The 26,190-nt window shown below is 39.4% G+C and overlaps 1 protein-coding gene across 1 annotated transcript; it reads left to right on the top strand.

Annotated features, from left to right (window-relative positions):
• Nucleotides 1-609: 609 nt before the first annotated feature.
• On the top strand, nucleotides 610-26,071 carry LOC103602211 (zinc finger protein 347-like). The gene is given in 6 exon segments (XM_008586625.1): nucleotides 610-758; nucleotides 5,112-5,202; nucleotides 10,682-10,808; nucleotides 11,263-11,391; nucleotides 22,165-23,556; nucleotides 23,559-26,071. Coding segments are annotated over 5 exon segments (1,824 nt in total). The 5' UTR covers nucleotides 610-758; nucleotides 5,112-5,130; the 3' UTR covers nucleotides 23,663-26,071.
• The last annotated feature ends 119 nt before the right edge of the window (nucleotides 26,072-26,190 follow it).

Here is a 26,190-nt window from a genome sequence, read left to right as displayed (position 1 = left end):
CTTGGGAGTCGGCATGAAGTTGCACATGCCACCCAGGCAGAGTTTGCATTTCACATTTCAGTTTGTACCCCCTTCATAGACAATTCCAGGGCTTGTTTAATTACATTGTTTAAGTTAATTTTAATTGCAGGAACTTGAATAGCGGGAACTGTATTCAATCCCTCCAGAAGTCGGCCCCTCCCACCGAGATCCCAGTTTCCAGACCGCTGAGATGCTTCAGCCTCACTTGCAGGAATGGCGACCAAGCCGCTGGCAAAAACAGCTTTCAACTTAAACCGTTGTCAACCTGTCAGGAGGAAATCAACTTGAGTTCCCACACAGGTGACCAACTCGACCCTAACGTTTTACCTTAAAAGTGTTTGAAACATTAACTTGAGAAAGGCAGGATCCCACAGAATGACAGACACACGCCGGATTTTCCAAACCCGGAAAACCGAGAAGACTTGGAAGGGACTCGCATTAAAGCGCAGGCCCCGCCCCTGTTCTCACTTCATCCGGGTCTCTGCTCAGGCGTGCCCCCCCACGCCCCGCCCCCTGCCGATCACGCCCCGGCCCCGCCCCGCCCGGCCCCGCCACCCTGTCGCGGTTTCTGCTGAGGCCTGGTCTTTCCCTGCGCGCGCAGTTTTCTGAACACACGGAAGCAGGTCGCGTGGAGAGACGGTCACCCTGGGGCCCGTGAGTTTCCCAGTATCTTCCATACCCTGTGTCTGGGGGTCGCTAAGGACCTTAAAATCCCTGCACCGCCCCTTCCACCCAAGGTAAATTCGCACGTCGCCGTGAGAGCCTGGGAGTCTCTTCTCTTTGTGTTAAAATCTCTGAGGCTGGTCCTGTCCTTGGTCTTTCTTACTTCGGGCGAAGTAGACACCTCCTTCCGCACTGCTTTCATGCTTAAAAGCTTTTACTGATCTCTCCGCCCGCCCCTCGCCTTGTGAAGTCCTCACCCCCGAGGTGCATTCACGCCCTTCCGGTCCCCCAACCGTCGCCCCTTCTCGGCCCCTGGAGGGCAGCGCCGGCAGCCCCCGTTCAGGAGAGGCCGCGTCCTCTCCCCGGAGCTGGGCTGCTGCCGACCCCACCACTCTCCTAATCCACGCCCTCCCTTGTCCTCCTTGGGCCGGGCCCTTCTGCTCCCCAGGCCTCTTCGCAGTCAACCTTCTCCCGACCCCGCCTTGTGGGAGGTGACTTGGGCCTGGCTTGTGACATCCAGTGTTGTTCCATCCCAAATTCCACCCCGCTGGAAAATGTGCTCTTCTGAGAGACGGGCGGCTTATTCCATCTCCCTCCCTCTAAATGTGTGGGGAAAGGGGATCAGGAGGAAGCAGGACAGAGCAACTGAGAGGAAATCGGAAAACTAAGAAAGAAATAAAAAGAATGTGGGAGGCCCATAAACAGGTGGCAAAATAGGGGAAGGTGACGGCTTTGCAGAGACGATGAGAGTGAAAGAAGCCCAGAAGTGGCAGGGAGAGAAAAGCAACTAGAGAAATTTAGAGGAAAGCTCGATCTCTAGAGAGATAAAGGACAGCAAAATAGGGAGGGGGCAAAAGAGGAGACCCTTCAGACAGAGAGTGGGAGGAGAGGATAAACAATTTGCAGTTACAGCAGACAGAGCAACCTGGTGCTGGGACAAGAGGGGACAACTGGTGATAAGGGGAGCAGAGGGAGAGCCACAGCATGGAGGAAGCCTAGGGATGTGGAGTACCAGAGAGTGGGGACGAGGGGAGTGTAACAGGGAGGAGAGAATTTAACAGGGAGAGCAAGGGGAGTAGAGATGGGGGAAGAAAGTGGCAGAAATACATGGAGATTGGGGACAATCAAAAGATTGGGAGAAGGAGCAACATGAGGTGAAACAAGTTTCGAGAATGGGGCAGAACAGATGGAAGAAGTGGAATAGAGGAGAGGGGCATAAAATGAGCAGCAGAAACCCAGGGTGAAAAGACATGAGAAGAAAAAAAAAAGCTAGAGAGAGAAGGTGAGAATGAGAGATGTGTGCAGAATGGGAGGGGCAGAACACATAGTAATGGAGAAAGACGGGGACCTGGGTTAAGATGAGTGATGAGTTGATTGGATATGATAATTAAGTCATAATATATTGATTTCTGTCTTTATAATCTAACAATATTAAAATATCTTTGTTAAAATTATACAGATGAGAATGAGAATTGCAAAAGTCCTGTCTATAAGGTATGTGCTTTGTATAATTCTTGGCACCAAAGCCTAGCTTACATTTGCAATTCTTATTCAGCCAGAGGGCAGTGGCTTGACCTATTGAGTTGTGTGTCACCCTTTTCCCTTTTTCTGGGATAGAGTAGTGTGTAGAGAAGTGTATGAGATAGTAAAACCAAAGTGGTTTTCCTACTTTTAAATCTACTACAACAATAAACACTCAATATGTAATACTTCACCCCTGGTCACCAAAATGTGTAGGGATTTGTGCCCACTAACAACCAGCTCTCCTTCAGACACCAGCTGGGTATCCTATAATTGAACTCAATTCTGACACTTTCTATTTGGACAGTTTGATGGCTCAGTCCTACAAGAGTGTCATCCCACATCAGATTCCACAAGTGCCAGGTTGGAACTGTGACCGACTGACTGACTGGTTATAAATCAGGGATTTCTAGGACCTCCTCCTCAGGTTTGATTATTTTTTTAGAGTGGCTCACAGAACTCAGGGAAACACTACTTAGATTTACCAATTTGTTACAAAGGGTATTATGAAGGATACTGATGAACAGCCTGATAGAAGAGTAGTCCTAGCAAATTGTTTGTACATGAGGAGGGGGCTGTGGTAACCAGGATTTTTACCTTGTTAGTCAGAAGTATAAGTGAAAACTACTACTTGTGATTAACCTCTGAGGTGGCGTGAAGCCTTGTGGGACTGAGCCCTTAACTTATGGGATCTGATTCTAACTCGAGGTGTAGATAGTATTAGAATTGAGTTAAATTGTAGGACATCAGCTGGGAGAACTGGTGGGAAAAACCACACACATTTTGGTGACTAGAGGTGAAGTATTCTGTGTTGAGTGTGAGAGTAGTGTAAACAGTTTAGTTTTTTCCTATCAACAGTAAAGAGAAGAGACCTACAACTGCCCCACCCACCTTTCTCAAGGCCTGTGTTCTCTAGTCTGTACTGACTGGGAACGGCCTCTCCCTGATCCTGGCTGTTGCTGACTCTGCAACTGTGCACCACTTGCCACCCCACTCACAGTCTCAGAACGGTATGACATCCTTCCTCCAGTGTGCCATCAATTTTTGCTCCTACCCAATTATTTTGATCAGTGTACCCAGATGGAGGTATTGTCCATTAAAACACACGTGCATAATAACGCCTTTTTTTCTTCCGTTCTTTCATCTTTAAAACAAAAGTACTCTGTTAACCACATCTCCCCCTGTAGTAACTACCCCTCTTCGATGCTCCATTTAACATCACAGTACACCAAAAGCTTCATTTCTTGCCTTCAGTTCTCACTTTTAAATCTAGCTTTCCCTGATCCTTTTTCAGAGTCATCAGTGGCCTCTCATTTCTAAATCCAATATTTTGTTTCTTGTTCTATTCTTTTTTTCTCTGTCAGCAGCATGTTGCACAGTTGATCACTCTTTTTTTTTCTTGGCTTTGAGGACATTCCACTAACCTTTAAAAATCTATTTGTTTTAATTTTCTTGTCTTCTCCATAATATCTTGCCAGGTTCCTCTTCTGCTGTCTCCTGAACCCTGTTTTCTGAATGTGGGAGTGTCCCTTGGCATAGTCCTTAAGCTTCTTCTCGTCGCTGTCTACACCCACCGCCTTTCCATATTATCTCCTCTCATGGCTTTAAACACCACCTGTATGCCTCCATTTCCCCTGGAGACCTCCCTCTTGAATTCTAGAATCCTATGTCCAGTTTTGCCCTAAACTCTGCTGGGACATCTTACAGGCATCTCCATCTGTGTATGTCCAAAAGTGACTTCTGATTTCCTCCAAACACATCCCCCCTGCAGTCCTTCACATCTCAGGTAAGGGTGACCCTCTGTTTGCTGAGGCTGAGCTGCACGTCTCGACATATATTTAAAATATACATTGTTTATAAGGTGTTTTTAATTTATAAGGTAAAGAAAAAATTAACCTGTTTACTTAACAGCAGTGAGGAAATACTTGGCTTCCAAAATTCTCTTGACATGGGGGAGGGAAAGGTTTGGAGACCATGGCCCGGCCTGACATGCTTCCCGCAGTGCCTCTGACCTCATCACCTGCTTGTGTCCTCCTCACTCTGCTCCAGCCACACAGGCCTCTGCCCTTTTCCTGGGGCTAAGTTTGCTCCTGCCTCACGGTCTTTACTGGGGCTGTCCCTCTTCCTAAAACTGTCTGGCCCCTTGGCTGCAGGTGGCGAACACCTTTCCTTCCTCAGATCTTTGTTCTGTGACATCCCCCACCTTAACATTCGAATCAGGAACACCCTCACCCCCACCTCTGATCCATATTGCCTGCTCTTTGTGTTTTTTTCTCCTGCTTTGCCTCCCTCTGTCTGGATACTGGTGACAACAAGGCCCCAAGGGGAGAGCAGGGCCAGAAGGTGGGAGGTGTCTGAGCTTGTCCCTCTGAGTGGTGCTAAACCCTGGCTTCACGTTAGAGTACTGAGGCATTTTGCAGATACATCTCTTACTCCCTCTTAGCAGACATTCCCATTGACATAGTCAGGTTGGAGCCTAGCCTCAATAATATTTACAGTGACCAGATTATTCTAATCTGTATCCAGCATAACACCAAGGCCCTGTGTCCCCTATTTTTGAGAGCTGAGGATTCATCAAGGGGTGAGGGGGACTGTGCTGTGCATGGGGTTGGGTCAGGACCGGATCTGTGCCCTGAAGGTGAGCTCAGTCTAGTCCAGCTCCCCACTGCTGCAGTGTATGTGTATGTGGGCTTCACCAGGAGAGGAACGAGTACTGAAGAAAGGGGTCAAAAACTCACTTCTTGGTCTTCCTTATAGGAGTTTATTGTCGCTGCTTCCCTTCCTGGTGCAGTTGGCAGCAGACAACCGTTTTTCCACATGACAGGGTCTTCCTTGTGTGTGTGGTTGTGGCACAGGAGGGGGGTGTGTTGATTCTAATCGTTAAACGGCATATGTTTAACATTCAGGATTGATTTGTAAAGACTCATGTCACATGAGGAAGAAGGCCAGAAGAGGAGCAAGGGAAAAGAAAAGGAGTCAGGAATGGCTCTCACTCAGGTAACGTGATCTTCTCAGTTGATTGTTCTGTGTCTCCTTTTCTGACATGTGGGCATTAAAGTTGCTGATCTTCTCTGACTCTGAAGTTTCCTGCCTGACATGTTTGCTCACACTCACCCATGCCTTCCCTCAGTCCCTCTCATCTCCACTTAGGTTCCATCTTACAGTGACCCAGTGACATGAACTTGTGAAGAGGCTCTATGAGGCATGGTCCTGAAAGGGTTTCACTCCCAAGCATAGATTGGAGACAGGGTGTGGGCCAGTGCTGTTGGGCAGCAGGGCGTGTTTAGGGACCACATCTGGATGCACCATCAGCCCTCTGTTGACCAGGATTAGAGAAGCTGCACGTGGAAGTCATGCACTGATGTGCACAAATGCCTGCTAAAGATTGGAAAAGAAGATGAATAAGGAAAAGTCTGTTTTGCCTGGTTTTATAATAAATTAGAGTGGGTCACTGTATTTTTACTCCATATTTTAATGTATTGGGAATGGAATGGACAGTTCAGCCACAGACATCATTTATAGAGGATTGTTTATTCCATTATCCATTTTAATATATGAAATCAAGCTCAGTGTTCAATAGCATTGTTTTCTTGATTCCCTGAAGTTGTCTATATGTGCTTTTTTTAAATTATTGAGCATCCTTATGACTCTGATTTTAAATTTTTTTGTCTGATAATTCATATATCTCTCTTCCTTTAGTGTCACTTTGTAGCTATTTATTTCTTTGTATGGGCCATGTTTCCTTATCTCTTTGCATGTCTTGTTATCTTTTGTTGTGACTTGAGCATTTCAAAAGTCACCCAGCTCTCCCAGTTGTTGGTGTCTGGCTTCACTCAGGGAGGACACTCTCCAGTCAGACAGGTAGAGATTCTGGAGACCTGTCAAACCTTTTCTGAGGATGTGTCACTTATAGGCTTTTGTTTGTAATCTCCTGACTGACGAGGTTTGCCAGTTTCTACTCAGGAGCTTCCCTGGTTTCCGACTGTGAACCTACATCCTCTCTGGTGCCATTGTAAGCTGTGGTGTGGATCTCCACCTAGTGTCTGCCTGTGTTACTGCAGATGGTGCTTTATGTTGATCCTGTTTCCTTGGCCCCTACTGCACCTGGCACCCTGGTACTTTCAGTGTTTTTGTTCAAGCAAGACAGAAACCAGTCCCTTATCCTGTCCCCTGAAAAGTCAGAATGTTGAGTAGATGTTTCCATATTTTCCCTTCTCCTGGAGAACTGTTAGTTGGTAATTTTTTCACTGGGACATCGTGTCATGCCAGGGCAGAGGCTCTGGTGAGTGGGTCCCACAAATTTTCCTACTGGGCTTCCATGGGGTTGGCTTCCCAGTTCTCTGGGGGTGCAGTACCCTCATAGATGGTTTATGGGTTTTTCACAAAGACAGTTGGTTTGTGTATTGTGGTTGAATACATGTCTCCCTGGGGGAAGTACGGTTTGTGGCTTCCTGTTTCTCTGTCTTGCTGACATCGCTTCTTCAGTACAGTTGTATTATTTCTTACATAAGTGTAAAAATACCTTTTAATTAGGTGCCATGGTATGTTTTCCAAGAGAAATGGTGAGTTTTCCGAGTGCCTGTGTGTGTTATCTTCCAGTGAGTACTATTAAAGAAGGAAGATTGGGGGCTGGCTGGTTAGCTCAGTTGGTTAGAGTGCAGCCTTATAACACCTAGGTCATGGGTTTGGATCCCCATACTGGCCAGCTGCCAAAAAAAATTCTTTTCTAAAAAATAAAAGGAAGATTGCTTTCATTATATTACTATTAGTCCTATATACAAACCTTTTTCCTAGGTTGCAATCATGTCATCTTTTAGTTTTAACAAATCCAGCTCTTCACTCTTTGTATTAGTCCTTGTCTTGTTGCTTAGAACAAAATACATGGAACTGGGTAATTTATAAAGAAAATGAAAGTTATTGCTTACAGTTTCAGAGACTAGGAAGTCCAAAGTCCAGGGAACACATCTAGTGATGTGGTGGTGGTGGCTCTACAGCAGTGTGTGTGGGGGGGGTCTCACATGGCAGAAAATGGTGGAGCAGAGAGAGCAAGAAATCAACCTTCTCATTCACTCTGCTTTTAAAGCCCTGAGAACCACACCTCTGACCCCCATTATTAGTCCATTCACTACTGCACAGTCCTACAATCTAATAACTTTTTTAAGGCCCCACTTTTCAATTACCATAGTAGGATTTTCCACGCTCAATAGTTACAGTGGGAATTAAGCTTCCAATACATGAACCTCGGGGGACACAATTCAATCAATGCACAGCACTCTCTTTCCCTCCACCATTTATTTTCCAACTTTTCCCTCTGCCTCTGCTTTCTGCTCAGGCATTCTGCGCAGTTGTGATTGGCTGCAGCCCTGGCCAGCCCCCTTTTCTCTGCCTTAATTTAGAGGAAATTTGTCCAGTATTTACTGCTGATCATGATATTTGGTGAAATGTTCTTGCTTAATATCAGTTTTTCTTTTTAATTTGCTTTTTGAAATGATTTTTAATTATCTAATAATTTCTTAAAGTATGTACCACTGAAATATATATTTTTTTAGACCTTAATATGTTAAGGTAATATATGATACTAATAAATTTTCTAATCATGTATCATGATTTTGTTAGTAGAATAAACTAAATTTTATTGGGCTTTTGTTAATGCCTAAATATCTAAATCTTAATGTATATAATGGTATCTGTGTTTTTGAAGATTGGAATTCAAGTTTCTATTTTTTTTAAATGTTGTACTTTTATTTTTTTAACTTTTATATAGATGCTTTTATTTGGAGTATAAATTTTATCTCAATCTATACTGTAAGGCCATTTCTTTGTGAGGCTTTCTTTGCAAAGCTATGTCCAGACTTTTAACTGGGAAAAATTTGTTTCTAAAAACCTGTATTACTTAATCATATTTTAGGTTATGCTATATTAATTTATATAGTTGTTAGTACTTTCTTAAGATCCAGAACTGTTTTACCCGTCTTTGAGTCCCTCCATAGAACCTAGCACTGTGCCTTATCCTAAATAGGAACTCAGGGGCTGGCCCGGTGGCGCACTGCTACAGTGCGCCGCTTGGGAGTGCGGTGGTGCTCCCACCGAGGGTTCGGATCCCACATACAGACTGGTTCCCGCTCACTGGTTGAGTGAGGTGTGGGAGCAACACCGAGGGTTGCGATCCCGTTGCCGGTCCCGGTCCGGTACGGGCGCAACACTGAGGGTTGCGATCCGTTGCCGGACACGACAAAAAGGAAAAAAATAAATAAATAAAATAAATAAATAGGAACTCAGTAAATATGTTGACATTTTATTGTTGAACATTTTATTGTTTGTTCAGCTTTTCAGTAGAGCCAAAGTTAGCATATGTGTTAACATGCCATCTTTAAGTGAAAATTTCTAACACCAATAATGTGTATGAAATGTGTTTAGAGCTTTCTAAAATATTATTTTTGTAATCATTATAACAACAATTATTACATTTTTTATTATTTTTTGAGGTGGTCCTTTTTAAAAAAAAAAAATGTTCTCTGACCACAATAAGAGAAGGAAATTTAGAAAATTCACAGATGACTAGAAATTAAACAACACTCTCCTAAATAAACAATGGGTGAAAAGAAATATCACAGGTAAATTAGAGAGTACTTTGAGATAAAAATCAAAGCACAACATATTAAACTTTATAGGATGCAGGGCTCATACAGTGCTTAGAGGAAAATTTATACTTTTAAACACCTATATTAAAATGCTACATTCTTTTTTAAGGTATTAATCTCTTTGTAAATTTCCTCCTTCGTGTCCTGTATTTTTTTTTCTTGTTTCATTGTGTTGTCTGAGTCTTCTCCTGTCTCAGTGAGTTTCCTTAAGATTGTTGCTTGGAATTCCTTTTCAGTAATTTCAAAGGTTTCCTGCTCTATAGGGTCTTGTGTTTGAGAATGACTATGTTCTTTTGGTGGTGTCATATTTTCTTGGGTTTTTGTATTTCTAGTATCTCTATGTTGATGTCTGGTCATCTGGTAGAGCGGTTGTTTCTTCTGTTACTCTGGAATGGGCTTTGAGGAAAGAGACATTCTCTTCTTTTTCTGGTCTCTTTTCGTGACTTTCCTTGTGTCAATATAGTTGAGTGTCTGTCGGGCCACCTGCATGGTAGTTATGGCTATCACTGTGGTATCTACTGCTTTTGCAGCAGCCTTGGCTGTGGTGGTGACTGTGGGTGGACCACCATGCAGAAGTGGTGTTCTCAGTGTGCTCCTGGGGATACTGCCCTCAGCTCCTGCCTTAAGAGTCTGGGTGTACTCTGCTTGTTGCCTGCATCTGGGCAGAGGGGGCTGTCTCTCAGCTCCTTGTACCATTTTTTAATACCTTATTATACAATAATGTTCATAAACTAAATTAAATACAGTTTATACATTTTAATTGTCCCAAATATGCTGAAATGCACATAAGCAAAAAAGATGATGAAAAAAATCCTTTAAATATATGTCATCGAGAGACAATGCCTCTTATTTCATTTAGTAAGTGTTAAAATGTGTATATGTGATGTATGTGCATGAGTGCATGGATGTACAAGCCCATGGTTTTTATCAGACACATTATTTGAAATAAGATTTATATTTTTAACAGTTGAAATTATATGTTAAATACTTTTTAAGGCCTTCAATTTGTCCTACACTCACATTAATGAGATAATAGTAAGAATAGTAATGTATTACGTGCATCTATGTGTAGGTGAGTTTACAAAGACCTTTCATACAATTCCATGTTGTTATTCTTGAACTTGTTTCAAGTTTTCTTCATTAGATAACCACCTATCAACTTTTTGTATCTGTTACTTAATTGTTTTATTCTTTAGGTTCACTCTGATTTCCAGATACCTGGGTTCAGGTGCTGGCTCTGCCATTAACTGTTTGACCTGAGGCAAGTTTCTTAGAGTGTCTGTGACACAGTTGTCCCGTAGGAAGATGGGAACAGATTTTGGTCCCGTGGGCTGCTATGTTATATGAGTTATTACTTGTAAAGCATTTAGAATAATACTTAGCCCATGGAAAGTGTTCAAAAACTTCAGTCATTACTATTGCTATCATCATCACAGTTTTTAGATTCTTCTTATTTCTTTAAAGCCACTGTGGATGTTGTCATCTCTGAAGACTTCACACATATTCTCCCTCATTTAGACACTAAATATTACTTGGTTAGTCAAACATAACACCTAGCACTTCTCTGTAGATAACCATATGTTGATTTTTTTATTTGTATGTTTCTTATATTCACAAAAATGAGAAATCCACACTGATTAAGAGGATATCATAACCTCTTATGGAAGAGTATAATAAAACACAATTAGGGAGATGGTAATGTGCTCAAGAATACCTAACGCGAATCTGTCATAACACTCACTACAATCAAATCAATCCTTACAACTCTCTCTTCTTTTGTGTTAAGATAAAAACTTTCCCCATCTGCCTTTGGTGAAATGTGTTTTTCATTTTAGGGACAGTTGACATTCAGGGATGTGGCCATAGAATTCTCTCAAGAGGAGTGGAAATGCCTGGACCCTGCTCAGAGGGCTTTATACAGGGACGTGATGTTGGAGAACTACAGGAACCTGGTCTCCCTGGGTGAGGATAACTTCCTTCCAGAAGTTGGGGTCTGCACTTGTGTATCTTTAAATTTCCCCTTGTGTGCCTTTTAGGACCCTGAGCATTGTTTGAGATTGAACCTGGGTTGACCCAATAATGAAAAGATTCACAGTGCTACATCTCAATTTTAACCATCACCTTTCTTCATGTTATGCCCCTTCATTATATATCATTGAGTGGTTCCAGAGCTTCAGTATGCAGCAAACCTTATGGCAGACTTTTAAAGTATCCAATTCCTTGTTTTCTGCCCCTGTGCTTTTAACTTAGTGGTTCTGCATATTACAGTGTTTCCTAAGCATTCAGAAGGAGTCATTTAGTAGTTGGATTTCTGAAATATTTTTGTAGATCTATGTATAATGTCCTTCTCACTTAAACAACAGTTGGGATTCTAGGAATGCCATTGCATAGCATGTTTCTTCCCTCTTGTAAGCAGGAAACTCTCTTCCTGACCTGAATATGATTTTCATGTTGGAGCACGGGATAGAGCCTTGGACGATGCAGAACCAAGTGACAATAGCAAAAAACCCTAAAGGGTGGGAATGTATCAAAGGTGAGAACACAGGTAAGAGCTCAGATGTGCACCATTAAATAATTGAGAAACTCTGCTAATGGGAGAGTTCTATGACACAACAAAGTTTATTTCCTGTGAGCTTGAAAGGAATTTTTTTTTCTCCACTTATTACTCTATTCTTCAGACATGTAATAGTTTATCTGTTTGCTCTCTGGTGGTGCTGCAGCTCAAACAAAAACAAAGGCAAAGTCTTTATTATGATAGACAGCACTCTGTTGTCTGGCTTCTTTGAACTGTATCATCCCTTGACTGTGTGGCATGAGGAAGACTGAAAGGGGTCTCTGTCCCTTGTGATGTCTTCTTGTGTCTCTGATTCCATCTGATGCTCAGTTCTCTGTATAGATCAGTGCTGAGGCCTCTATAGTCCTGATGCCTTTAGCTATTCAGGTTCCTGTTTCCTGTACTTGAAAGATAGGAAAACAGTGTTTCTTACTTTCCATCTAGTGTCCCAGAAACTGCATGGAACTGTTTCATACTTTCTCTACTTATTCAGATGTGTTTGAGACAGGAAAAAGACAAAGTGGTCTCCCTACTCTCACATACCCCTCAAGGCATGTGAGAATGCTTCACTTCTGGTCGCCATAATATGTGAGAATTTCTTTGCACCAACAGCCAATTCTCTGGTCCACATCAACTAAGCGTCCTATAATTCAATTCAATTCTGATACTCTCTACTTGCAGTTAGAGTTAAGTCCTACAGGTTAAGGTCTCAATTTCACAAGAGTGCCCCCCACTTAAGACACCAATTGCAAGTAGCAGGTTGTCACCTATACTTATGGCCCACTGACCCCTCCTCAGGTTTAATTAACTTGATGGGATGGATACACAGAACTCAGGGAAATACTGCCTTTACCAGTTTATTATAAAGGATATTTGAAATGATACAGGTGAATAGCAAAATGAGATGCATAGGGCAAGGTATGTGGGGACAGGCATGGAGCTTTCACATCCATTTTGGGCATGCCACCCTCCATGTGTTCAGAAATCCAGAAGCTCTCTGAACTTAATTTTGGCATTTTTATGGAGCCTTCATCTTGTAGTCATCATAGATTGTTAACTCAGTGTCCAGTTCATCTCTCCTTCCTGGAGGATGGGGAGAGGGAGCTGGACATTCCAAGCTTCTAATCATGGTCTGGTTTTCCCCAGGAGCCCACCAAAAGTTGGCTTGTTAGAACAGAAGATGCTTCTGTCACCCAGGAAATTTCAAGGGATTAGGGGCTCTGTATCAGGACAGAGTCAAAGACCAAATGTTAAAATAAAAATAAAATTCTCCTAGTGCCCCTATCTACAAGGGTTTTAGGGGCTCTGTGTCAGAAACTGAGGGCAGAGGTGTGTGTGTGTGTGTGTGTGTGTCCCCACTAATTAACTAGGTCTCTCATCACTTGCGTGTAACATAGGATTAGGTTGAATCTTCTGAATTCAGAATATAGTTCTTCAGAACTGTAGACAGTGGACACACAGTTCCACTATTTGATCACCGTTTCTACATGGGGAGCATATCTCACCTGAATGATGCCTCCCTTTTTAAGTCTACCATCATTTGTTTAAGCCCCTGCAGATTTCATCTTGTACATTTCCATGTATTATAAATGAACTCGTTTTTTATTTATTTAATCATCAGTTCCATATTTTTTATGATACTCTTAGTATTCTTTGTTTTATATCTGCAGTGTGTGAAATTGTTATTAGGAAATGGCTATTGATTTATATATTTTAGAAGATTTCCTTCTTTAGTGCAGAGGTTATGGCTCAGCAGGAGTTTCTTTAGAATTGCACAAACTTCAGAACTTTTTTTTAAAAGTCTTAATTATTCCTTTTATTTTTGTTTCACTTAACTTAGCACCTACTATTAAAGTACGCTTTTGTCAATTAAATTTATTACACTGTTTAAACTGGGAATTTTTGATATCTCAGAATGTACTTTTTTTATTAACTTACTGCCTTAATTCCAGAAGTACCATTAAATGGACTTGCCATAATTTGTTATTTAAGGGAAATTACATTTTCTATATTATGTTTTCAATTTTTTTTAAATTAAAGCATGATTGATTATACATAATTTAGGGGGTACAATGTTGACTACCATCACGTGTGTACAACATGTGTTGATCAAATCAATATTATTAGCATGTTCATTATTACAAATCATAATTATTCTTTATGCCCCTTACCCAGTCTTTCTCCACCCCCATCTCCCTCTCCTATCTCTGGTAACCATAGATTTGTTCTCTCCTCTGAAAGATCAACATATTATTGTGATCTTTCCTTCCTTCCTCCCTCCCTGCCTCCTTCCTTCCTTCCTTCCTTCTTTCTTAGCAGCCACTTATGAGTGAGGACATGCAGGTATTTCTCTTTTTGTGTCTGGGTCATTTCACTTAACATAATTTTCTCCAGGATCATCCATGTTGCAGCAAATCACAGAATTTCATTCTTTGTTATGGCTGAGTAGTATTCCACTGTGTATATATAACACAATTTCTTTATCTAGTCATCTGTTGGTGGACATTTCAGAACCCTCCAAGAATAGAGAAACCCAGGACACTCAAATAGAGCAAGGAAGAAAATTCCCTATCACTGCCAACCGATCCCCCAACCAGGGGAAGCAAGGTTGCAGGAAGGTCCTCTGCCTGTAGGAAAGAAAAAAGAAAACCCACCCAGGGTCATCCGTTCAAATTGAGGAGTACCAGGATACCCCAGTGCCCCTATCAAGGTCATGGGGAGCTAGCTAGAGTGCCAGCAGGCCTGCCAAAGGGCACCTACCATAGCCAAAGAGCGACAGGGTTCCGAGGCACTTCCCCCAAGAATTCAAGAGCTTGCCCAAGTCCTGGTGAACCAACATAATATCACCAACCTCAGCAAGGAATTATTAGGTGCCCCAGGAACTAGGCCATAGGGATACTCACACGTAATTCCAACACTGAATTTGGCCCAAGTACCTGCACAGAGATTACACTACTGCATCTGTCTGGAACCCATACCCAAACACCCCATTCAACAGTTATTATAAAACACATCTGCAAGAGGATCTCCCTCTCCTCAGAGCCTACTCCAGAGTACTAGAATAAGCAACTGTTTTCAGTTTCTGAACATGATTTGTTGGGTTTTGTTTAAATTTTACTTTTTCTTTCTTGGAACCATTGCTATGTTCTAATAATTATTCCCCTGTCTACATTCATCATGTCCATCTTGATATACTCAATGTTTCAATATCTCATAGTATTTTACAGGGAACTTAGCCCATTTCTTGTACTTCATGGACTTCTCCACTTTTGTCTATATCACCTGTATTTTCTGCATAATTTTGAAGTTCTGGAAATTTTATTCTTGAGTTAACACATGAAAAATGTTTTGTTCTCTTTCTTTCCATCTGAATTTCCTGTAAAGTTCACCTGGTCCCTGTTAACCCACCTCCTGATGCTGTCCTGTTGATCTTGTGTTGTTGGTGTTAGAAAAAAAGCTTTACTCTTTCAACATTGAATGTGATGTTAGTTGTGCACTTTTTATATATAGCCATTATTATAAGTTAGATTCCTTAGTGTGTTGACTTTTTTAAAACGCTTTTTTTTGTTTCACCTGAGATTGTTTTTCTTTCTTCATTCCCTTAGTGTGGAGTACTGCATGGATTGAATACTTGTAAGTTGTACAGTTCTTGCATTCCAGGAATAAATCCCATGTGACCATGGTGTATGATCCTCTTAAATTTGCTTTTGAATTCTGTTTGCCAGTATTTTGTTGTGTCTTGGGTCATATTCATCTGGGATATTTGTCTGTTAGTTTTCTTGTATTTTTGTCTGGCTTTGCTCTCAAGGTTAATGCTGCCTCTTAAAATGAGAGTGAAAATGTTCCCTCCTCCTCAGTATTTTGGGGAGTTTTGAGGAGGATTGGTTTTTGTTTTTGTTTTTGTTTTTTGTCTTTGTGAGAGTGAAAATGTTCCCTCCTCCTCAGTATTTTGGGGAGTTTTGAGGAGGATTGGTTTTTGTTTTTGTTTTTGTTTTTTGTCTTTGTTGTGACCGGTAAGGGGATTGCAACCCTTGGCTTGGTGTCGCTCGCACCGCACTCAGCCAGTGAGCGCACCGGCCATCCCATATAGGATCCGAACCAGCAGCGGGAGCGCTGCTGTGCTCCCAAGCGCCACACTCTCCGAGTGTGCCACGGGGTCGGCCCGAGAAGGATTGGTTTTATTTATTTATTTATTTATTTTTATTTATTTTTTTAAAAAAGATGACTGGTAAGGGGATCTTAACCCTTGACTTGGTGTTGTCAGCACCACGCTCAGCCAGTGAGCGAACCGGCCATCCCTATATGGGATCCGAACCCGTGGCCTTGGTGTTATCAGCACCGCACTCTCCCGAGTGAGCCACAGGCCGGCCCAGGAGGATTGGTTTTAATTCTTCTTGAAATGATTGGTAAAATTCTCCACTGAAGGCATCTGGTTCAGCACTTTTTTTTATTGAGAGCCTCTTGAGGACTTATTCAATCTCCCTTGTTTTTTTTACTTTATTGTTTCTATTTCTGTTTGTGCTTAAGTCTTGGTAATTTGTGTGTTTCTAGAAAATTATTCATTTCTTTTTGGTCATCATATTTGTTGTTGGGCAGTTGTTCAATACTGTTCTCTTAAGATCTTTTTTGTTTGTATTGGATCGGTTATAGTGTCTCCTCTCCCATTTCTGATTTTAGTTATTGGAGTCTTTCTCTTAGTCAAGGTTTCTGTTAGCTAAGATTTTTTCAGTTTTTTTTTTTTTATCCTTTTAAAGTAAGAACTGTTAATTTTGAGGTTTTCTCTAGTACTTTTCTATTCTGTGTGTCATTTGCCTTTTCTCTAATCTTATTTCCTTTCTCCTGCTATCTTTGTGTTGCATTTGTTCTTCCTTTGCTACTTCATTGATGTATAAGGTTAGGTTGTTGATTTCAGATCTTTTATATAAAAGTAAGCATTTATAGCTATAAATTTCTCTCAGCATCATCTTTGCTGCATTCCTTAAGTTTTGGTATGTTGTGTTTTCATTTTCTTTTGTCTAAAGGTGCAAGTTTCACTTTTTTCTTCTGTCTCAGTGGAGGAATCCGGAATTGGCAAGCTTCATCTAGATTTCACTACACTGTTCTGGGGATGGGGTAGGGCAAAGGTGAGCAATTTGCCACAAACTTTCTTGCCCTTTTTGATTCAAATTTTTATTGGTTACGTGTTCATTTGGTTCCTGCAGCTTCTTTACTGGTTTCTAGAGTTTCTAGGTCCGAAAGGCCTTTGGACAATATATTGTTGTTACTCGGTGTTTCTGTGAGATAATAAGGACCTGGAGTTTCCTAATCTGCCATCTTGGTGATGTCACTCCTCATGTCTCTCTTATGCCAGAGATTTGTTAAGAGGTTCAGTAGTGTGATTTCAATTAAATAAAGGTACCAGCAAAAGAGACTATCGTTTTATATAACAAAGAAGACGACTTATCTTCAAAATTTTAATATGCTGAAATTGTTCAATTTTTTAAAAACATGTATTTAATATTTTAGTCAGTCAGTATTATGCTGCTTGCTATAAATCAGTTCCTCTTTTCTTCCAAGGTCAGAATTATAACTTCCCTAGTACAATTATATTCTCACAGATTTGTAAGTACAAAGTCTGCTCCCTCATGCCCATAACTCCCTACATTCTAATTTTGCTTTTCTACTCTGTTCTGACCTTTCCTGACATGGTACCTAGAGCTGATGGACTGCACTGTCACTTCCAGGCATATTAATTTTGTACTTCTGAGCGCCCCAATTTTCACAGGACCCCTTCACCCCTCAAAAGACCTCCACTCATTCAATGAACATTTTTCTCAGGACACTGCTTTAATTAATATGTACAGGGGGTTATGACTCAGATATCATTATCTATGAGGGATGGCTGAGTAAAACTACTAGCAACACAGATGTGCTCTTGTAGCTGCCTTGAAGTATTTATTTCTATGCTACTTTAATTCATTGTGATCTGTTGTTTTCTGTACTGCCTAGGTGGACAATCATGTTTAAGAACATGTTTCCTGAGCCTGTAGGTCCAGGATCAAATGTGTGTCTCCTGTTTACTTGCTTTTTAGATTGGGGTTAGAAATAATGTGGGCCTGCTGTCCTTCTTTGAGAAATAATGATAATTTACCTCAAGGTTTTTAAAACAAATTAGTGCTGTCAAATGGCTTAGAATATTGCAAGTTTTGTGGTAAAGATTCTAAATTTGTTAAGATTTATCAACCTTCTGTCATGTTAGTGATATGATCATTTTCATATCTCAGTCACTTGAACCAGCCATGAAAGATACCATAGAGTGAGAGTATTAAACCACAGAAACTCATTTCTCATGCATATGGAGGCTGGGTGGTCCAAGATCAAGGTGCCATATGAATCAGTTCCTGGTGAGAGCTTTCTTCCTGGTTTACTCCAGTTGTCTTTTTTCTGTGTCCTGATGTGGTGGAAAGAGCTCAAGGAAACCAGCTCTCTAGTATCTCTTCTTATAAGGACACTAATCCTATTCATGAGTGCTCCAGTCTCATGATGTCATTAGCTCCCAAAGGATCCACTTACAGTAACATCCCATTGCAGAATAGGACCTCAGCATATGAATTTTGGCCAATGCAAATATTCAGACCATATAGTCTGTGTTATACTTCGTATGTTTTTATTTTTCAATTTGTTCCATATAATGTTTCCTCTGACCTTAAGTTAATAAATTTTCTAAGTACAAACACTATTACATGTATTTCATGTCCAGTGAAGTAGATAATTAAAAGGTGATGTATCCGTATATAGAGAATTGCTCTAATGATTGCCTGTTACATAGCTGTTGGGTTGAAATCATAATTGTGATTTTTTGACTTTGTTTTCCAGTTTTTATTTTTTTTCAATTTATATTTTTGTGTGGTACAGTGTGTTGTTCCAGTATGTGCATATGACTGCACAGTGATTCACTTAGGGTAAATAGCACAGTTTTGTACCTGTTAGCTACCCCTTATCCTTCCTGCTTTCCTCCCCTCCCAGTATCTGGCAACCATTATTCTACTCTCTACTTCTCTGAAAACCACTTTTTTTTAGATTCCATATATGAGTAAGACTATGCAGTATTGTCTCTCTGTACCTGACTTACTTCACTTAACATATTTTCCAGTTCTATCCATGTTGCTACAAATGATATTATTTCTTTTTATAGCTGAATTAAGTATTCCATTGTGTATTTATACCACAGTTTTTGTATCCATTCATTCATTGATGGGTATTTAGATTGATTCCATCTCTTGGCTCTTGTGAATAGTGCTGTGACGAACATGGCAGTACAGGTGTCTTTTGATATATTGATTTCATTTCCTTTGGGTATATACCCAGTAGGGGGAGAGCTGGGTTGTAAGGTACATCTATTTTTTGTTCTCTGATGAACCTCCATACTGTTTTCCACAATGGCTGTACCAATTTATATTCTCACCAAAAATGTAGGAGGGTTCTCTTTTTCTTCACATCCTCACCAGCATTTGTTATTTTTTGTCTTCTTGGTAATACCTAGTCTAACTGGGGTGGGATATCTTGTGGTTTTGATTTGCGTTTCCCCGATTAGTGATGTTGAGCATTTTTTCATGTGCTTGTTGGCTGTTTTCATGTCTTCTTTTGAGAAGTATCCTTTATCTGTTTTTAAATTGGGTTAGTTGGGTTTTTTGCTGTTGAGTTGAGTTCTTTACATATTCTGGACATTAGCCACTTGTCTGATATGTAGTTTGGAAACACGTTCTCCTATTCTGTAGATTGTCTCTTCACTTTGATGACAGTGTCCCTTGCTATGTGGAAGCTTTTTAGTTTAATGTAGTCCCATTTGTGTATTTTTGCTTTGGTTGCCTGTGCCTCTGTAGTCTTGCTCAAAAAAGCACTGCCAATTTGTGTAGCATTTCCCCTGTTTTCTTCTAGTAGTTTCATAGATTCAGTTCTTAAATTTAAGTCTTTAATTCATTTTGAGTTGATTTTTCTGTATGGTGAGAGGTAGGGGTCTGATTTAAGTCTTCTGCATGTGGACATCCAGTTTCCCTAGCACCATTTATTGAAGAGGCTGTCCTTTCCCCACTGTATATTCTTGGTACCTTTTTTGAAAATCATTTGGCTGTCAGTGCTTGGGAATGTTTCTGGGCTCTCTATTCTGTTCCATTGGTCTATTTGTGTATGTTTATGCCAGTACCATGCTGTTTTGGCTACTACAGCTTTATAGTATATTTTGAACTCAGGAAATGTGATGCTTCCAGTTTTTTCTTGTTTGAGATTGCTTTAGCTATATGGGATCTTTGTGGTTCCATATAAATTTAAAGATGATTTTCTGTTTCTGTGAAGAATGTCGTTTGTGTTTTGATAAGAATTGCTTTGAATGTGTAGATCACTTTGGGTATTATAGACATTTTGATGATGTTAATTCTTCCAACTCATGAGTATGGGATACTTTCCATTTATTTGTGTCGTCTTCGATTTTTGTGACCAATGTTTTAGTTTTTATTGTAGAGGTCTTTCACCTCCTTGGTTAAATTTACTCCTAAGTATTTCATTTTTTTCATAGCTATTGTGAATGTGATTACTTTCTTGATTTCTTTTTTGGCTATTTTGTTATTGACATCTAGGAAGGCTGTTGATTTTTATGTTGGTTTTGTATCCTGCCGCTAAACTGAATTCATTTATTCTAGTAATTTTTTGGTGGTGTTTTTAGGGTTTTGTATGTATATGATCATGTCATCTGCAAATATGGATAGTTTGACTTCTTGCTTTCCAATTTGGGTGTCCTTTATTGGTTTATCTTGGTCTATTGTGTTGGCTAGAACTTCTAGTACTGTGTTGAATAAGAGTGGGGAAAGTGGCCATCCTTGCTTGTTTCCAGGTCTTAGAGGAAAAATGTCCAATTTTTGTCCATTTAGTATTTTAGCTGTAGGTTTGTCATATATGTCCTGTATTGTGTTGAGGTACATTCCTTCTATACCTAGTTTGTTGTGCTTTTATCATAAAGGGGTGTTGGATTTTATCAAATGTTTTTTCTGCGTCTATTGAAATGATTATATGGTTTTATTCCTTTATTCTGTTGATGTGATGTATCATGTTTATTGATTCATATGTGTTGAACCATCATTGCATCCCTTGGATAAATCCCACTTGATCATGGTGAATGATCTTTTTAATGTGTTGTTGGATTGTGTTTGCTAGTATGTTGTTGAGGATCTTTGCATCTGTGTTCATCAGGGATGTTGATCTGTATTTCCGGTGGAGGGTGTTTCTTTTTTTTACTTTTGTCTTTTTCTGATTTGGGTATGAGGGTAATACTGACCTCATAGAATGAGTTTGGAAGTGTTTCCTCCTGTTCAATTTTTTGGAAGAATTTGAGAAGAATAGGCATTAGTTCTTCTTTAAATGTTTAGTAGAATTTGACAGTGAATGGTCCTGGGGTTTTCTTTGTGGGGAGACTTTTTATTACTGCTTCAATCTCATTATTTGTTATTGGTCTGTTTAGGTTTTCAAGATCTTCAACCTTGGTAAGTTGTATGTGTCCAGGGATTTATCTATTTCTTCTAGGTTTTCCAGTGTATTCACATATAGTTGTTTGTAGTAGTCTCTTATGATCCTTTGTATTTCTGTGGTATCAATTGTAATGTCTCCTTTTTCATTTCCGATTTCATTTATTTGAGTCTTCTCTCTTTTTTTCTTCATTAGTCTAGCTAAAGATTTATTGATTTTGTTTCTGTGTTTGAAAAACCAACTCTGTTTCATTGATCCATTGTATTGTTTTTTAAATCTGTAATTCATTTATTTCTGCTCTGGTCTTTGCTCTTTTTCTTGTTTTACTGATTTGGGGTATGGTTTTTTCCTGTTTTTCTAGTCCCTTGAGGTATAATGTTAGGTTATTTGAAGTCTGCCCTTTTTTTCCAATGTAGGCATTTATTGCTGTAAACTTCCCTCTTAGAACTGCTTTTATTGTATCTAGGTTCTTGTATGTTGTGTTTTCATTTTCATTTGTCTCCAGGAATTTTGAAATCTTTTTAAATTTCTTCTTTGGCCTGTTGTTGTTTAGAACCATACCATTTAATTTCCATGTCTTTGTACAGTTTCTATTTTCCCTTTTGTTGTTGATTTCTAGTTTTATTCCACTTTGATTGGACAAGGTAATTGATATTATTTCAGCTTTTTTAAATTGTTGAGGCTTGTTTTGTGACCGACTGTGTGGTCTGTTCTAGAGAATGTTCCATTTGCAGCTGAGAAAAATGTGTATTGTGCAGCTGTTGGATGATCTGTATATGTTCATTAGGTCCAGTGGGCCTAGAGTAGAGATTACTTCTGATGTTTGCTGGTTAATTTTCTGTCTGGATTATCTGTCGTTTGCTGAAAGTGGGTTATAAAGTCCCCAGCTACTATTATGTTGGAGTCTATCTCTTCCATTAGATCCAATAGCAATTGCTTTATACAGTTGGGTGCTCCAGAATTGGGTCCTTATATATTTAGAATTGTTATATCCTCTTGTTGAATTGATCCCTTTATCATTATATAATGACCATCCTTGTATGTATATATTTTTTACTTTCCTTGGCTCAAAGTCTATTTTATCTGTGTAATTATAATTCTTTATTGAAGAATTCTGTTCCTTTTTTATTCCTAAAGATTGAAGATTATGGTTGTGAAGTTTCATAATTCTATTCCTGTAAGAATTACTTTTTGGGTAATATTATCTGTTTCAATATCAAATATTGCTTTATCATCTGTAATTAATTGGAAACCTGTTATGTCTTGTAGATATCACTCCTAAATGTGTGATCAAGGAATTACCACCAGAAGGGAAAAGTAATACAGGAGAGGTATTTCAAACAGTGATGTTGGAAAGACTTGAAAACTGTGACACTGAAGATTTTTGCCTCAGGGAAGTCAAGCATGATATATATGGAGGAATGCCAGTGATCCAGAAAGAAAATTTTACTGGTAGAGGCAATCAATATGATAGAAGGGATACAGGAAACAAACCCATTAATAATCAGCTTGTGTTAAGCTTTCAGTCCTATCTGCCTGAACTGCGGCTATTTCAAACTGAAGAGAAAATTCCTGAGTATAGTCAGGGTGAGAAATCTGTCAGCAGTGTTTCCTCAGTTTTACCACTTCAACATATTTCTTCTAGTGTTAAAAGCCACATTATTAATAAATATGGGAATGATTGTATCTATTCTTCATTACTCATGCAAGAACAGAAAGCTCATCAGGGAAAACCTTATGTTTTTAATTATGGCTCGCACTTCACTATATATCAGATAAATCATACCAGCGATCAGCCATATAAATGTGATATTTGTGGCAAGATCTGCAGTCAAAAATCACACCTTGCAAACCATCGGAGAATTCATACTGGAGAGAAACCTTACAAGTGTAATGAATGTGGCAAAGCCTTTAGTGTGCGATCAACACTCACTAACCATCAGGTAATCCATACTGGAAAAAAACCTTACAAGTGTAATGAGTGTGGCAAGGTCTTCAGTCGCAACTCACACCTTGTACTTCATCGGAGAATTCATACTGGAGAGAAACCTTACAAGTGTAATGAGTGTGGTAAAGCCTTCAGAGTGTCTTCAAGCCTTACAAACCATCGGATAATCCATACTAGAGGAAAACCTTACCTGTGGAGTGAATGTGGCAAGTTCTTCAATCACAATTTAGATCTTGAACAACAATGGAGAATTTATACTGAAGAGAAACCTTACAAGTGTAATGAGTGTGGCAAAGCCTTTAGTGTGAGATCAACACTTACTAACCATCAGGTGATCCATACTGGAGAGAAACCTTACAAGTGTAATGAATGTGGCAAGGTTTTCAGTCGCAATTCATACCTTGCACTTCATTGGAGAATTCATACTGGGGAGAAACCTTACAAATGTGATCAGTGTGGCAAAGCATTTAGTGTGCGTTCAAATCTCACCAGACATCACATAATCCATACTGGTGACAAACCTTTCAAATGTAGTGAATGTGGCAAGTCATTTTATCAGCGTTCACATCTCAATAGACACAATATAACCCATACTGGAGAGAAACCTTACAAATGTAATAAATGTGGCAAGTTCTTCAGTCAAAATTCACACCTTGCACAACATCAGATTGTTCATACTTGAGAGAAACCTTACAAGTGGAAGGAGTGTGGCAAACGAGGTCAAGCATTAATCTATATCAGTGGGTTCATACTGAAGAAAAATCATATATGAACTGTTATGTATGTGGCAGAGGCTTTTTGCAGGACTCAACTCACTAGGCATCAAAATACATGTCTTTCATGCAGCCGTGCAGACATAATATATACATGCTAAGGCTTTTTCACAAGGATCAAAACTAGAATATTGGATAATTCATACTGCCTAACAACCTCACATATGCAGTGAATGTAGTGTAAGGTCTTTTGTCAAATATTAATTTTGGAGTTATGAGAGGAATTACACTGGAGAAAAAACAGACAAATGTAGTGAATGTGGAAAGACCCCAAAAGCTTCCCAAAAAATCATCCCAGAACCATCACAAACATGATGTGATAAATTTTATCCAATTCTTAATACTCCACATCAGAGAATTTATATGAGGAGTAATGAACTAATTCAAGCTAAACCTTATGTATCACATACTACAGAATAACTATAAGACAAACTTAAAATTCATGATATATATATGAAATTGCAAGGATGCTTGCAATGGCCAGTTATTTTCAGGATATAAACTATTCTATTATTTGATGTTTCTTGAAAAGACTACTATTTATGACTTTCCAACTGGAGTTTGAAATCTAGATATTATGCATCTTTACAGGCCTTTCATTGTGCTCTCAGGGAAAGAATCAATATGAGGAAAGGGCTTACTTTATTAGGTGAAGATCATTTCTATCCAAGTTCCTAGTATGATAGTGACACTGCCCTTTAAATATTGTCTGAATTAGCATTTGGGAGGGGCTGTGAATAATGTCAAGTCATGCTTATTTACATTTAGGGCACCCTTCTCCACACAGGACCAACGAGAGTTATAGAAAAGGAATCATACCAAAAGATGGTTCAAGGCTACTTCAAAAAGTTCATGGAAAAATGAAGCTCAAAGATAACACTAATCTTTCCATGGCTTTTTGAAGTACCCTTATAGAGCAGACCAAGACTTTATGAGACTGGGATTTTTATGGGGAGAAACTAATTGATTACTAGTGACTGAGTATGTAGTGGAAATAATGCAGGGGCAATGGTGGACACCACCTTGGTTGAATTCACTAGCTTACTGTATAGCAATGACTGATGAAAAATTAGTCTTATTCTTGGAATTGAAGAGAGCTGTTATCAGAGAGGAGAGTTTAATCAGAACCAGAATAACATATTCTTGAGTAGGATTCATATTTAATTTCTGGCATTAGACTTTTCTATTTTATTCAGAATGTATTTTAGGTCTCATGTTTTAATAAAATTTAATCTTTTCTTGTAACTGAATGAATCATGTTCCTTCTACCAACATAGTTTTATTTCATCTCAGCAGGATAGTTTATAACAAAAACTTAAGTACACCATCAGGCTTTTAAGGTTGAAGGATCTATAACAATTGTTTTCCATTGTAGAGCCTAATATCATACAATCTGGGAAACATACTCATTCTTTGCACTTGGGTTATTCTCTCTGCACTCTGCCATGGGACACTTAGGTGGGTATAATGAAAAGCCCATACCAGTGCATGTTCTGATTCTGAGACCCTAAAACCTGCATCCCTGTTGATGAATATGTACCATATTACTATATTTCTACATGCCTTTTTCCTAAGTTCCACGATTCATGGTATGTACCTTGATTTACAAGAAGGGAAAATAGAAATATAGTAAGAATATTGGAAATTTATGAAGTAAAAAAATAAGGATAACAATAATGTGGTTTTGGGTTTTGTTTTTGTCCTTAGAGTAGTCAGTGAAATAATTGGAAAAGATCAATGTTCATGAATTTCCTCTTAATGAACATTCACAACGGGAATTTTTTGTGTGTGGTTTATTATGTAAACTAGGGATCTTATATATTCATCCTCATAACATTTTTAGCAATTCGTACGTGTGATCACTCCACTGGAACTAGCTAGAACATCACCCAACATTTGGCTTGGAAGTGGAGGAGGAGGATGTATGCAGAAGTGTTATGAGAATGTTTCTTACATCATGAGGATTTCTGGGAAATAGGGTAGACTTATCAAGCTAGTCAAAAGTGGCTTGAGAGAGCAGGGAGGGATTATTGGTGTGCTATGGTGGTTACCAGGTGGGCTGTAGTGAGGGTACCTTGTAGTGGTTTGAACTTCCAGCTGGTATTGAAGGGAGTGAATGAGCTTTATTATAAGCTTGCCCAGATGGGCCAAATAGGAAGAGTGTATAGTGGGTTTAAAAGGTGTTAGTCAAAAATAAAAAAATAGAGTTACATTGATTGGATTGTGAATAATGAAAACAGCCTTCTATCCCTCAAATATCCCTTTTTGTCTCTTTTTCATGTGGGATTTAGTGTTACCTTTCTTTTTTGTTAATGTCTTTGTCTAGTTTTGGTATCATGGTAATCCTGAACTCATAAATCGAGTAGGGAAGTGATTCCCTCTTCTACATTCTGGATGAAATTGTGTACAATTGCTGTTAATTCTTTACATGTTTGATAAAATTGTCTTGTGACAATCTATGCCTGGACATTACTTTATTTGTTGTAATTTTTTTTTTTTTTTTTTTTTTTTTTTTTTTGGGGGGAAAAATGTAAAAAAAGCCCTCCCCCCTTAAAATTTTAAGGGGGGGGTTTA

This window comes from Galeopterus variegatus, unplaced genomic scaffold, assembly GCF_000696425.1.
Source record: "Galeopterus variegatus unplaced genomic scaffold, G_variegatus-3.0.2 Scaffold4052, whole genome shotgun sequence".
Taxonomy (NCBI): Eukaryota; Metazoa; Chordata; class Mammalia; order Dermoptera; family Cynocephalidae; genus Galeopterus; species Galeopterus variegatus.
This window is presented reverse-complemented; position numbering and strand designations above follow the sequence as displayed.